Source organism: Larimichthys crocea, chromosome X (assembly GCF_000972845.2).
Source record: "Larimichthys crocea isolate SSNF chromosome X, L_crocea_2.0, whole genome shotgun sequence".
Classification (NCBI taxonomy): Eukaryota; Metazoa; Chordata; class Actinopteri; family Sciaenidae; genus Larimichthys; species Larimichthys crocea.
This window is the reverse complement of record NC_040020.1, coordinates 8,379,156-8,393,508: the sequence shown is the minus strand read 5'-3', so window position 1 is coordinate 8,393,508 and position 14,353 is coordinate 8,379,156. Positions and strand designations below refer to the sequence as shown.

Below are 14,353 nucleotides of genomic sequence, written 5' to 3'. Positions count from 1 at the left end.
GGAGAGAGTGAGCGAGCAAGAAGCCGCCGGACAAGAGTAAATGTGGGACTGACTTTTAGTGGTTGGTGAGAGCTTGGTGAAATAAAAGGCTGAAAGACAGACGCCGAGCTGGGCTGACTGCTGCTGGACTAGGCAGTGATATCAGCTGCTGCTGGGGACCTGGATGATGATTGGCTGTTTGATCAGAAGTAATGTAATCAGAAGAAATACTCGAGTACAGCTGTATGTATTTATCACTAAATCACAAAAACACGTGAATCGCTGCTTCTTCTGTTATTTTCATGCATCACGACTGAAGTTGGATTCTAGTGCAATAAATTAATGAATCACCTGCTGTAGCTGAATAATGTGACACGATGCACACCTGGATCTTAAATTATAGCTGCTCTGTCGGTGAACGCGTTTCAAATGATTCAGTTAGTATTATATTTTAAGATGAAACTTGATAAACACAATTAAGATTTGCCTCCTTTATTTATTCTTTTCTTTTGGATCTGACTCAAACAGACATTAATTATAATTCTGTGATAAATTCAGTTTTATTCGACTAACTCATGAAGCACGGCAGGAGCCACGTGAGTCTCCATGAGAGTCTGACCCGTTAACACAGACACTGTGTTTTTATGCCACAACATGAACGCTCTGATTAATTATCTGCTTTATGTTCTGCCTTTATCCGGATGCATCGGTGGTCAAAGAGAAATATGTCACCATGGATACAGCTTTGAAAGATACTCTGTGCCAGAATTAAGCAGCATAAATGCCCCAGTGTGTGTGTGTGTGTGTGTGTGTGTGTGTGTGTGTGTGTGCAGGTGAGATCAGCAGACCACGCTTTAGTGACCTCCCAATCTCCTGTGAATAATTCATCACCTCATTCTGACTGGACGCAGCCCAGTGACATTGCCGGCTTACATTATTATGGCAGAGCTGCTGCAGCAACTTAAGTGCTCAAAATTATTAATAAGCTTCAATTCCTCACGAGGCAACTTCCCTCATGTTGCCACATTGCCAGGCCTTGGCGTCGCAGCCAGTGATGTATGGTCTCTCAACATATTTGAGAATTAAATCTAGCAAACTTCGACATCAAGGCTTGGCACCGAGGACACGAGTTGTAAAAGTCAGTTTAGTTTTGGTTTTGTCAAAGCAGGTCAGGCGAGCTGTGCCTTCCAGGTTATCTGTCCCTCTTTGATATGTAATCTTCCTCAGATGTGCTGACCATTACAAAAGCCTGCACACCTGTCTGTCCGTCTATCTATACATCACCTGCTCGTCTCCGGACTCATTTCCATGATATTTCATTATCACAGTCTTCCAAAGTCCTGCAGGCACAAAGTCATCCGAGCGGCATTGTGCGAGACAGTTTGGCATTCGGAGGATTAGCAGCTGCTCTTATAATGCCTCGTATGAGAGGAAGTGACGGAGATGTGTGTGTGTGTGTGTTTTAGATTCACGCGGGCACTGTAATTATGTATGATTTTAAAGTACTCCTACATACTCAAGTACTGCCATTTTATGATACTTTTACTTCATCGAGAAATATCAGTAACTCTTTATTGTATTCCTTGGAAATAAAAGCTCAAATGAACCCAAGTGAATGTTTTTTCATCATTTATTCTGGAATACTTCCACAGTACATATACATCATACGGCTGTGGAAAATATACTCTTATGTACGTGCCAATCAGATAATTTCACGTCTGTCTACGCAGGTCATGACAGGCCTCCAGTCTCAGTCAGTGTGTGTTACATACAGTATGTGTGTGTGTGTGAGTTCTTTTCTTTGTTTCATCACATGGACCTTTTGCACATCATAATGCACAACGCGGATGTTGCACTGCTTTGATGATCGAGGGAAGAAGGAGGAATAACATCACAGAGCTGAGTCACAGAGGATCAGCAGAAACCCACGACAGGAAAGTCTCATGCAGTGTAGAGAGGAGGGGCGGACACAGATCTCCATCCTTACCTTTTATTCTGTCAGGTGTGGTGTTACTCATATTGAAGACAGATGAACTCACGATAAAGAAAATGCCTCAGTCACGCAGCCTGGCACAGACTGTCACTGATTATATCCAGATACTTCCTTTAACCTGGTTTCATACTGTCACTTATTATTGAAGCTATCAGCGAGTTTAGGACCACACCTTCACCGTGCCACGTCTGACATTACCAGAGAGCCTCTCACCCCGCCCGTCACATTTCTCTCTCCTGTTCCTTTTCTGACGGGATCATCATGCGTCATGCCCAGGTGCTACGACGGAACAGTTTTTTTGTTTTCTTAATTAATGTTGTTCAGCTCGGGAGTTTATCTAAAACAAAAACAGGGAGAGAGAGCTGGATACCGAAATCTCCCCAGAGGAATGCACTCTCATAATCCACACCCAGATGTCGTCTTGACTTTTGCTGTAAGAACTGTGTGAGGGGTTTTATAACCCCAAAACAAACTGGACTTCAGGTCCAATGCTGGAGACAATGTGGATAATCAATGACTGACTATATCACAGTGTTTTTGGGTTACTCGTCTTTCATTCTACTTGATCATTATAACAGGGACAGATATTTTTTAAAAGTTCTCATGGCAGAAAGTAAAAAGGCAATAACTAGAGAACCTCCACCCAGTGGAACATATAATAAATAAAATGAATAACATATACAGTATGAAACGTTAATTTAGTTTGTTTCATTTAGTTTCATTTAGTTTGAGATTACAGAAGGAAAAGGGAAAAGAACACATTACATATTACATATTTAGTGTGAATGAGAGTGTGACTCATATTTAATATTGTGTATCATCCAATGTGACTGACTGACCTCGTGAAACTCCTGATAAATGTGTGTGTGCGTCTAAAAACCAGCCGGGTGACTTTAACGCAGGCTTTGTTTTGTGTTGTTGTCTGAGTGTTTTGCCGTACACAGCCGGTTCAGGTGGCGGTGAGGCTGCAAAAAAAAACAACCTGCGCTTTATATTTGCATAAAAAAAGTGAATTATTTTAATAATGTCTGATTCATATCACAGAGAAACAGATCTCTGTGTCACTATCTATTAAAGATGCAATCTTAGTTCTGACTTACTAAATTAATAACGTGCATTGCATCAGGTTAAATTAAACAATGAACCCAAAGTGACTGACAAAACGTTCAGGGTGTGCATGACACACACACACACACACACACACACACACACACACACACACACACCTTCATGTCCTGCACACACTCCTTTAGCTAATACATTGCAGGGTGGCATTCGAGGGACAATTACTGCACAAGCTTCATTTAACACAGACCTGACTCATTATTCATTGTTACACACACACACACACACACACACACACACACACACACACTCACACACACAGGGTGAGGCTGCGTGTTGAACTCTTATTCAAACACATGTCATCATGTACAGCTGAATATCGTCACAGTGCATGTGACCACACAGCAAGAGTAAACTATGACTCACAGGTGAATGTGTGTGTGTGTGTGTGTGTGTGTGTGTGTGTGTGTGTGTGTGTGTGTGTGTGTGTGTGGAAGAGAAATGAATAAATATATTCCCTGCGTGCACGTCTGCAGAGGACAGTAAAATGCAATAAAACTCAGTGATAATACCGAGTTGTCTTCCTGAAGTACAGTGACAGCCTTTCTCTGCTGAGTTATGGTTCCCCATAAAAGCCACATAAACAGGTGGGAGGTGTGTATCTCCCTCCTGAGTCCTTTTACCTTCTTTACTTTCACAGGACTGAAGTCTCAGCACATTCACTTACAATGCAGGGAGACAAAGATGTCCTCGGGGTTGCTCCATGATCATGTGATCAGCCGCAGCACTCACCAGTGGTTGTTGCATTGCCGTGGATTCACCAGGATTGCTCGGCCTCGTGCACGTCACAGTCACATTGTTCCACCAAACAAACAGTATGTGTGTGTGTGTGTGTGCAGCAGTGTGTAGGTGTGTGTGTTTTTAAACATCTAAACGGCGCCCTCTGCAGAATATTTAGCCACACTGCAGCAGGATGGTTGCACAGAGTGTCTTTCCCCTCACAGTCACTCCACACTGCGTCGTACGGGTCTGTTAAATTTGTCAGATGCATCATTAAGTCCTGGCTCCTGATCATGTCTCTTAATTACTCTGCCCTCATCAACCTGCACACAGTCTGAAGTCCTCAGTCAGGTCTCCACCTGAAGTTTAACTCCTGCCTGATTTGTAAAACCAACATGCCTTTAAAACCATTTTATATCTGAATACTTTATATTTGATTAGGATCATTTGTCTGTGCATGTGACATGTTACTAATTATTATTTTTTACTATTATTAGTGATATTTCTATTAGAATTATCATGATTATTGTAAGCTCTATTTGTTAATGCCATCATACAAGTCTTAGTGCGCATGGGCGCAGAAAAAATGTTTGGTTAGTAGCTTCTATAATCACTCTCTGAACTTTTTGACCGTCGCTGTCGTTGTCGTCTTTTTTCACATTAAGGACTGCATCGAGTTGGTAGTGGACCAGTTTATGATGTGGATTTTTTGTAACATTATAAGTTGTTAACTTCCAAATAAATCATCCTTCAAGATCACCTTCATCTCTCCTCGTGACTGCAGAGGATCGAGTTCGGTTCATGGACACGCGTCAAAAATAAGATGACTCTGTTGACTTCTGCTCGAGGTTTCTGCGTCAAAAATAAGATGACTCTGTTGACTTCTGCTCGAGGTTTCTGCCTCTTAAGGAAGTTTTTCTTTGCCACTGTCACCAAGTGTTTGCTCATGGTGGGAACTGTTGGGTCTCTGTACAGTCTAGACCTGCTCTATACGGAGTGCTGATGATTTGACATTATATAAATCAAATCTGTAACATAGATTCTCATGTTTTGTCGGTGACCGTGTGTTTATTTCCTTGTAAAGCACATTGTACTGTCTGGTTCTCATACAATAAGTGCTACATAAACAGCTTTATTATTATTTTATCAAATAAAAAGTGGACAGACTTTGTTTTTACAAAATGCTGACGGTGCTGGAACGTGCTTCAAATCTGCAGACAGTGCTATGAAATACTTTAAAAACAGTTCAACCTTAATCTCAAACTGAGGAAGCTCCAGAGCGGCTCCTAAAAACACTTCCCAGGTCAAGAATAGAAACTTCTATATACAAAACACGTGCAAACTTTATAATAATAATAATAAAATCTGTATTTAGGTTCACTGGCTCAGATCAAACAAACATCGTATCCTGTCAAATTGTACAATTTTACTGCTACACATGAAATAGGAACTGAAAAAATAGCCCTTCCTGTCCCGCTGTGTGTAACCCCCCCACCAACCGATGCTGCACTGATAAACTCACATAAAGTATAAACACAAAGAGAGGAAGAGAGAGAGAGAGAGAGAGAGAGAGAGAGAGAGAGAGAGAGAGAGAGAGAGAAAACAAACACTGCTAATGGATCGGACGGGTCGGGGTCGTGAACGTTGACGTGGACAGCGAGTTCCACAGAGGAGTCTCTGTCGTCGTGTCCACACTGGCCCATTCCTGCACACAAACACAAACACACACACATACACACACACACACACACACACACACACACACACACACACACACACACACACACACACAGATACAAGCTGATCAGGATCTTCACATCATGTTTCCTGTTCACACCGCTGTTAAATGAGGAAGTTACTTTCGTCCTTTTCACCTCTGTGGCTGAATCTGTGGTATTTCTGTTACTTCTTCTGTCACACACAGACCTGCCAGGTTATGCCCAGTCTCTGACTTCAGCGTAACAGACTAATCATGTTTATTTATGTTGATGCTGCTTCTGTCAGTCTGTATTTTCAGGCTTTACTCTGCCACCACCAGCTTCCAGACTCCAGAGAGCACCTACACTGCCTCCAGCTTCAGAGTGTAACTCCACTGTGGTAACTATGTCCAGCTGTACTCGAGTATTTGTTCTGATTACATTACTTTTGATAAAACAACTAGCGAGTCGACAACTTTGCAGCAGCAGCTAATATTAGAAGATCTCCTCCTCTTCTCCTCCCCGGTGGTCCAAACCTCCTGTGGTCAAACTCTAACACCCCTCCGATGTTCTGAGTTTACAGTCCAGGCAGCCCGGCTAACAAACTGAGTTAACATGAGCTAACAGCAGCTACAGCTGGCAGATGATTTGAGGAAGATGCTTCACATCGATTCATGATATCTGCTTCGTCTTTACACCAGCTGGTGATGACAGCGCTCTGTCCTCGATGAAGAAGAGGAGGAGGAGAAGGAGGAGGACCGTGAGAGTCTAATGAGAGCTCTTCATCACGCTAATTAATGAAAGTGATTACAACTAATGAGAGGTGGATCAAAGGAATATATGCGGGTTTACAGTATGTGATGTGTGTGTGTGTGTGTGTGTGTTTGTTTACAGCAGCGGGATCAGGGAAGTTTACATTTGTTTGCCAGAGGAAATCTACAGGAGAAACATGGAGACCACAGAAATACCAGAAATACCAAAGACGACGAGAAGGAGAGCTGAATGTCAGCAAACTGCACGTCAGCGGCCTTCAGCCACAAATTTATCATGAAACCAAATATGTGTGAAATATTTTAAAGACTTGTGTCTTCCCGACACGATGGGCTTTGAGATGGACCGGAGAAGTCATGAAGTTTTAAGAGACCGACTAACTAACGTGGTTAGTTTTGGTGTTTGGTGTCTGTTAACAAATAACAGAAAAGAAAATCCAGTTTTAACTCAACGTGTTGTAATAGTACAAAGTACAATAGTTCAAAGGGGAAAAGAAGTGTCATCAATCATAGATTCAGGTATTGATTAATATTTACCTGAGAGGTAAAGCTCCTTCTCCTGAGTGTGAGGTCTGCAAAACAAATCAAGCAAAGTGCTGTGCATCAGTACATCTCTGCACTTCATCCAGCACACTGCAGAACTATTAAAATCACCTCCAAGAAATTAGAAATTAAAAAACTGAATGAATGGCCGATTAAGCAGCAATAAATATGATCATAAACTCACCAACGATATGATCCTTTGCGTGAACTTTAGTCCAGAACTGTGCTTCCTGTCTGAAACATTTCAACACAGCAGCAGTTCACACAACAACATCACCGCTGCAAAGCAATCCTGCATTTTATGTTCACGGTTTATGCAGCAATCAACTCGATAACCTCAGATCAGTCCACACTGCCTTTAAATGTTGCTCATTTATGAAACCATTCAGAGAACAAACAGACTAAAACAGTGAATACCTTTTCTTCTTTTCCTCAGCTGCTGCTTTTACTATAAAAAAAACATGTGGAAAGAGAAAAAAAAAGAGGAAATGAGACTTTTCGAAAAAGGAAGACAATCAGAACAGCGAGAATCTGAGCAGAGATTATTCATGTGTGAAATAATACCTTTCCTGTGTGCCACCACAGCCACGAGTGTCACTGAGCAGAAGAACAATACCGCCGCAGATAAAGAGCCCAGTACAAGAGGCCAGTCCACGGCAGACACAACTGCACACACACACACACACACACACACACACACACACACACACACACAAAAAGCATTGTTAGTAAATGAGTCATATATGAGTCATATTTCACTTCCTGACACTTAAAATTCACATCAGAAACAATTTCACGTGAAATTAGAAAACTGTGTGGAGGCCTTCTGCAGCCTGGTGCGAAAAATGTGAAATGAGCTGAAAATAGTAGAATATTGTATGAAATAGTAGAATATTGTATGAAATAGTAGAATATTGTATGAAATAGTAGAATATTGTGTGAATTAGTAGAATATTAAATAAAATAGTAGAATATTGTGTGAAATAGTAGAATATTAAATAAAATAGTAGAATATTGTGTGAAATAGTAGAATATTAAATAAAATAGTAGAATATTGTGTGAATTAGTAGAATATTAAATAAAATAGTAGAATATTAAATAAAATAGTAGAATATTAAATAAAATAGTAGAATATTGTGTGAAATAGTAGAATATTAAATAAAATAGTAGGATATTGTGTAAACCACCCTCAAGCTTGTGAGTTGCAGGCTTGAGGTTGCCAGGCAACCAGGGTCAGCCGCAGTCCACCAGTTCTCCCGAATGTTTACATGTACTGTATGTGGCTAAAGTTAAGAGATGTGACCATTAGTTTGATGGAAAGAAACTTTTAACATGGAAGTGAATGTGGGGCCATTGGTGGGTGTTGCTGATGCTCCAGTGGTCACACAGCCAAAAACATATATTTATATATAGTCTGACAGCCTCAGCACCCACAAATTGTCCTACATCTCTGTTAAAAATGATATAGAGTGAAATTTGTGGCCATGAGAGCCGTTTCCAATTTTTTTTCCACAGATTTTTCTCTCTCCCCTCACCTATTATAAATTTATGTGTGGAAAAAGATGAATAATTTGAAAAATATTAAAGGTAGAAATGAGTAAAATACAAGCAGGAATGTCTTAAATGAGCTGAATCTAGTGATGTATTTTTATTTTTGTAGGACAACATTTGTGGGAGTAGTTAGTGACTCAGCATCCATATTAATAATGACGTGTCACTTCTTTACCTGGTGAAGGCGGAGGGGGACTTCCTGAAAGACAAGACATTCACTATTAATAACACACACCACATACTGTACACACTCAAACACTCACAATGTTACATTTCTACCTTTGGTTACAGCCAATGGGAGGCTGCGCTCAGAGTGGCTCCATTTCCTCCCCAGGTGAACGCTGTACTGGCACTGGTACAAAACCAGTGGAGCGTTCTGGACGGGTACCGGGAAGGTGACCTGATGCTGTATCAAGGTAGCATGATGGGTGGCGACGGGGAGTTTGTTATCAGCCTGGTAGAGGGAGAACACGGCGCCGGGGTACGCAGGAGACCCCGTGCAGAGCAAATGCCAGACGTCTGACTGCTGCTGGAGGACCAGGGTGGGCAACGGCAACGCGTCTGACAGCGGACAAGACCAGAGGAAACACACTGAAGACATCTCAAGCAAAAAACTTTATGAAATCACTCATTTAAGTTTCCTAAATTTAAATATTTACTGGTTTTCTTTGTCTTTGCTTTGCCTTTGTGATAGTAAATTGAATATTTAATGGATAATTTGAGCAATTAAAGTATGTTAAAATATCAGCTCATAATAATACATAATGAAGCACTGTTCACAAATACTTTTTATCATTCACTTCCATTGCTAATTTTACCAAATAAATCCAGATAACTGGAATAATTTTTAACCTGCATGATAATAATGATTAAAATGTTTTATTCCTAAACATAAATAACATCCCAGAACAATAAAATAACTGTAAGATTTGAATAAGAAAAGAAAACTGGCTTCATAGATTGAAATAAATCCAGCTCAGTGTGATGCTGCAGGTCTCTAAACGTGAACTTTTAGTAATGAGTTCTGTAGAGCATCCTCACCTGTGACGGTGACCTGAACCATGTTGCTGACAGATGAGTTAACCAGCGTCCTCCTTCTGTTGATCTGGTACAGGCAGGTGTACTCGCCCTGCTCTCCTCCGCTCACCGGCCCCACGGTGAAGACTCCCGGCTGGGGTTCAGAGTTGGACACCTGGATACCGGCCTGTGCTTGTGGGATAACGGACGTCACCCCTGTTCCCTCAGCAGTTCTCAGCAAAAGGAAGGTCACCGGTTTCTTGTTAGAGCTCGACTGGGACTGAGGCTGGACCAGAGGGACGGGGACCGAGCAGCTGAAGGATAACGTGTCCCCACGTTTGACCATTCCAGAGGACGGCTGCACGGACAGAACCGGAGGAGGGACAGAGGGTGTGGGACGAGTCGGGGTAGCATCTAGAGGAAGGGAGAGGAAAAGGAAACAATAACTCAATATTTCTGTGACCTTTAAAATATGTCATTTAACCTACGAGTGTGCGAACAAGCTCGGTTTGCCACATTTGCTACCCAAGCTTCCCTCTTTAACCGTCAGTGCTGTTGTGTGTGATGGTTACTGTGTGTGCTGTGTGTGTAGGTGTGTGTGTGTGTGTGGTTTCTATATGAAGAGCAGGATGTGACTACCACTACACACACACCCACAGAGCAGAGGACAATAAGAGACCACAGAGAGCACCTGCAGGCTGCTGCAGTGTGTTGAGGCGGTTGCAGGCGAGCGGATGGGAGTGTTTATTATGTTCCACCACATGTCGAATCAGGACCAGATTGAGCAGATCTGAACTCTACACACTGTCTTGTTTCATTATTAATAAGAAGTGAAGATACAGTCTAGACCATACGTCCCCTCCCCTTTTCTTTTTTAATCATAGAGTGTGTGAAATAACCTTTTTGGGCGTCCAGCTGCAGGTAGGGACTGAACGCGCTGTAACGTCCGTCCTGAATCTTGTACAAACAGCAGAAGAGGTTTTGTTGGGCTGGATCTGCTTCCCGTAAACTCACAGTGAAGTGGACCTGCTGAGCGCCGGCCTGCACCTCCAGAGAGTCCACCTCAGATAAGAAGAGGAGAGAAGAATAAAAACCACAGAAGCACACTGGTTGATGAAAACACCTCAGAAAGAAACAAAAATTACCTTTTCTGTTTGTCGGTACAACATGAAGTGAACCCCAAGGTGGCCCTCTGGGACCCGGCAGACCAGGGCTACTGAGTCCTTTGACCTGGAATAGATGTCAAGCATAGGGGCTGGAAGATTGGGAGAGGAAGTGGAAGCTGATAGTCTTCCTAGACGAGAAAGAAAGAGAGAAAAGGGTAGGCAGAGTTTCATAAATCTTTGGAGCTGTGCAACAGAAGGATTAAACACCGCTGTGATTGCTCCATGTGGCGACGATTGCAGCTGACGAGAAAACTTAATGAAACTTGATATTGAGACATTTCTCGTACCTTTACGACAGCACACAGACTTCTTTGTGTTTCCTGACATTTTCTCACTTCTTATTCATGCCAAAAAGACAGATAAGAAATCCAATAAAAAGAAATGATACTCAGACTCTCTGATACTCACCCCAAAGCTGTAGAGAAGTGAACAGCAGAGTGTATATCCAAAGCAACTGTCCGACACTGACAACCTGCATCTTTGACACGAGAAGAAGACTGAATGAACAAAGTGAGAGAGCAAAGCTTCTCCTCTCTCTCTCTCTCTCTCTTTCTCTCTCTGTTTTCTTAAGACGTATGACATCCTCTTGAACAGAACGATGAGGGGAAGTCAAACCTGTAAACACACTTCCTTTTTTGGCCACTGCTTGATTTTCCGGGTGTGATGAGAATGAATAGAAGCAGGCAGGCCTGCTCTCACTGAACTCACATATAAGAATAATTCAGTGACATTAATGTGTGATAGATATCCTCAAAAACAACATTCAGGTTTTGTTGTTTTGGGGGGAACCTCGGCAGTGCCCAGGAGGTGAACTGGCTCCAGAAACCATCTTCCATACTTTGGTCCATACTGGACTTGAACCGGTTCTCGAGCCAAGCCCCTACAGACTGAGCTGGGTGGGAGATGCTGTGAAGCTATGAGTTTGTTTCCATTCAAAATAGTTTGTAGAAGATTATTAAAGAAATATGATGTTATGTTGACAAATCTTCATTTATTTCTTTTCTTTTGCAATGCCTCCATGAGCGAGGCACGGTGGTGCAGTGGTTCACACCGTGGGTTCCTGGTTTGGACATGTTCTGCCGTGTCTGCACGGGTTCTGTCCATGCAGGTTAAATGGTGACTCCCTCTCTCCTAATGTCAGCTGGGATCGGCTCTGCCACCCCCCTGACAGTGACAGAGATTTGTGGTTATGGAAATTGGATGGATGCCTCCAGAAGCTTATTGGGTTTATTGTTCTGTTACTTGTGTATCCGGTCTGCATCATCCCAAAAGTGGCCTGAGAACAAGTTCAGGTTCATTGAAGCCCACTCAAAGCCTGACCCTTGGCTCAAAGTGTGGGGCAGCCACATCTGCAGATGACGGGAAACTGGATTATAGTGACCAAGAATTAGGTCATTGTTAGATGGAGCAAGATGTTTATGAACTGTCTCAACAATTCCAAACTTGAATCTCTGTGAAGCAGATGTAGTTCAGTTTGCACTGCAGAGGGACGAGAACTCGATCCTGGAGAAGTGCATATTATAAATTTCATTTATTCGAAGATGGTAAATATTCCCAAAAGACAACGGAGGGTTTAAATTATATTGATTGAAAGTCGTATTTCACGATCAATTCACCAAAAGGAGAACTGGCTCTGCTCATGTTTTATTGACAGTGAAGTCAGTTATGGAGCAGCAGTAAATCTCATCAATATATATAAGAGTGCTAATACCTCTTACAATATAAAGAGCGATCATTTAACTTTAAAGAACCATCTGCTACTTTCATGCAGAAGTAAGACAAACACAATGACGTGTCAAATAAAGAAGAAATAGGAAGGAAAGCAGCGGCTGTTGATGACTTGGTCGCACCTTTTTTTTTAGAAAGATGGGTTATTGTTCTTTGAAAAAAAAAAGCCTGTGAATCAGCTTCTAAATAAAACATACAAATTCCCCATTTACAACATTATTATTTTCCAGCAGTGATGGGACTGACGAAGCTTCATTCATTGAATACAGAGTTGACGGGAGACAATCTTCAGGTCTAACATTGAAATCATCATCAGCTCCTCCACCTCCTCCTCCACCTCCTCCTCCACGTCTCCGATAAGATGAAAAACTGAAACTGAGATTAAAGTGTGTTGAGAAATGCAGCAGGGGGAGGTGGATATGATTTGAGGTCACTAAACATAGCCCTCTCTCTCTCTCTGTGAAATGCTGATCTTCCCGTAAAAACTGAGAAATGTGAACTAACATCCACATGTGAAACTGAGTCACATCCGGATGTTCTGCTTTATTCTCGGCCTGCATTAAAAAAACATTTGACCTAGTGATGCTGAGTAACAAACCTCCTCTGTCATCGAACTGAACGCTGGAACAAAAACTTTCCTATAATTGAAAGAGTGAAAAATGTAAATGAGTTTGATCGCAGTACAACATCCACGCTGCAGACCGGTCAGTCCGGAGGCATAACGGCTTTAACAGAACTTTAAAGGTCCAGTGTGTAAGATCTATTTTCCTCTATTTTCAGAATAAGGTAGACATGGAAATCACCTTAAAGGTCCAGTGTGTAGAATTTAGTAGCATTCTGATTGCAACCAACTGAATTCTCAACATTAACAATGTCATTTTGAGCAGAACTTTGAGCAGAACTTCTGTGAATCTGTTAACGAAGTTTTGGTCGTTATGCATTGCAGGTAGCGCGATGAGCAAGTGTCTAACGTGCACATGGCCGAACCTGGGACTGCACAAAACCAGCAGGAAAGACAGCAGCCTGCTGAAGGGGTTTGGCATCCAAAATTAGTACACGCCGTACCCGAGTGCAGGATGACATCATCAACAAGTTTTTATGGTTTATCGGGAAATGACAAACTCTAAAATAGCATGAAGAACACCTGAAGACACTGAAGACACTGAAGAACACCTGAAGACACTGAAGAACACCTGAAGACACTGAACACACTTTGTGTTGGACAGACATTGGAGGACAGAGGAACATGAGACATTCATTTTGCCTTCATCAGGACTTTAAATATTGCCGTGTGTTTATATTTGGTTATAGTGTGTGGATTAAACTCTTCACTTTGTGTTTATATTTGGTTATAGTGTGTGGATTAAACTCTTCACTTTGTTCCATGTTGAATTTTTATTTTTTACTATAAACACTGGTTGCTATGGCAACAAGCTACTCTCCACACACAGTTGAAGTGAAGCTGAAAAAAAGTGACAAACTGAGTGGGAGGTGAAGAGAGAGTGTGGACCTCCTCCTCCTCCTCCTCCTCTTCCACCTCCCCCTCCTCCTTCTTCCTCCTCCTCCTCCTCGCGTGCAGCACACTCAGCATCCACGCGCTCGTCAGTGGTGGTGTGTGCTCGCCTCGTGCACGCGCGCGCAGACCGAGCTTGTTTCCCAAACAACAACATGGTGCCGTCAGGGGTCACGTCCCGGTAAAAACATCCCGAAAGAAGAAGAAGAAGAAGAAGAAGAAGAAGAAGAAGAAGGAGGAGGAGGAGGAGGAGGAGGAGGAGGAGACAGAGATGGATGAAGACTCCTCTCCGGACCACCTGCTGAGGTTCGTGAGCAGACTCAGAGAAGTGTTTGACGTCTGTGACGGAGACGCGGACGGTTTCATCCAGCACGAGCAGCTGCTGCAGCTGGGCGCTCAGTGTGGACACACAGAGCAGGTCGGATGAAGACTCCTCTCCGGACCACCTGCTGAGGTTCGTGGGACAACTCAGAGAAGTGTTTGACGTCTGTGACGGCGACGCGGACGGTTTCATCCAGCACGAGCAGCTGCTGCAGCTGGGCGCTCAGTGT

At 42.5% G+C, this 14,353-nt stretch overlaps 2 protein-coding genes across 3 annotated transcripts in view; one reads left to right on the top strand and one right to left on the bottom strand.

Moving 5' to 3' along the window:
• Window positions 1–4,936: 4,936 nt before the first annotated feature.
• LOC104929851 (uncharacterized) lies at window positions 4,937–11,115 on the bottom strand. Of its 2 annotated transcripts, none has more exons than XM_027282384.1 (11): window positions 10,970–11,115; window positions 10,541–10,689; window positions 10,295–10,457; window positions 9,420–9,809; window positions 8,658–8,939; window positions 8,554–8,577; window positions 7,392–7,493; window positions 7,245–7,275; window positions 7,012–7,061; window positions 6,822–6,856; window positions 4,937–5,522 (listed from the first exon to the last, which is right to left on the bottom strand). In XM_027282384.1, exons 1-11 carry the CDS (start codon window positions 11,037–11,039, stop codon window positions 5,430–5,432), a joined length of 1,389 nt encoding a protein of 462 aa, XP_027138185.1. In that variant the 5' UTR covers window positions 11,040–11,115; the 3' UTR covers window positions 4,937–5,429. The 2 variants fall into 2 exon arrangements, with proteins under 2 accessions (XP_027138185.1, XP_027138186.1); XM_027282385.1 differs by having other exon boundaries at window positions 10,541–10,685; window positions 10,970–11,104.
• Window positions 11,116–14,092: 2,977 nt separating this feature from the next.
• Window positions 14,093–14,353, top strand: part of rab11fip4b (RAB11 family interacting protein 4 (class II) b) — a 50,616-nt gene continuing 50,355 nt past the window's right edge. The window contains exon 1 of the mRNA XM_027283100.1: window positions 14,093–14,108. The gene's annotated coding sequence lies outside the window, so the exon portion shown is untranslated. The remainder of the gene's footprint in view (window positions 14,109–14,353) is intronic.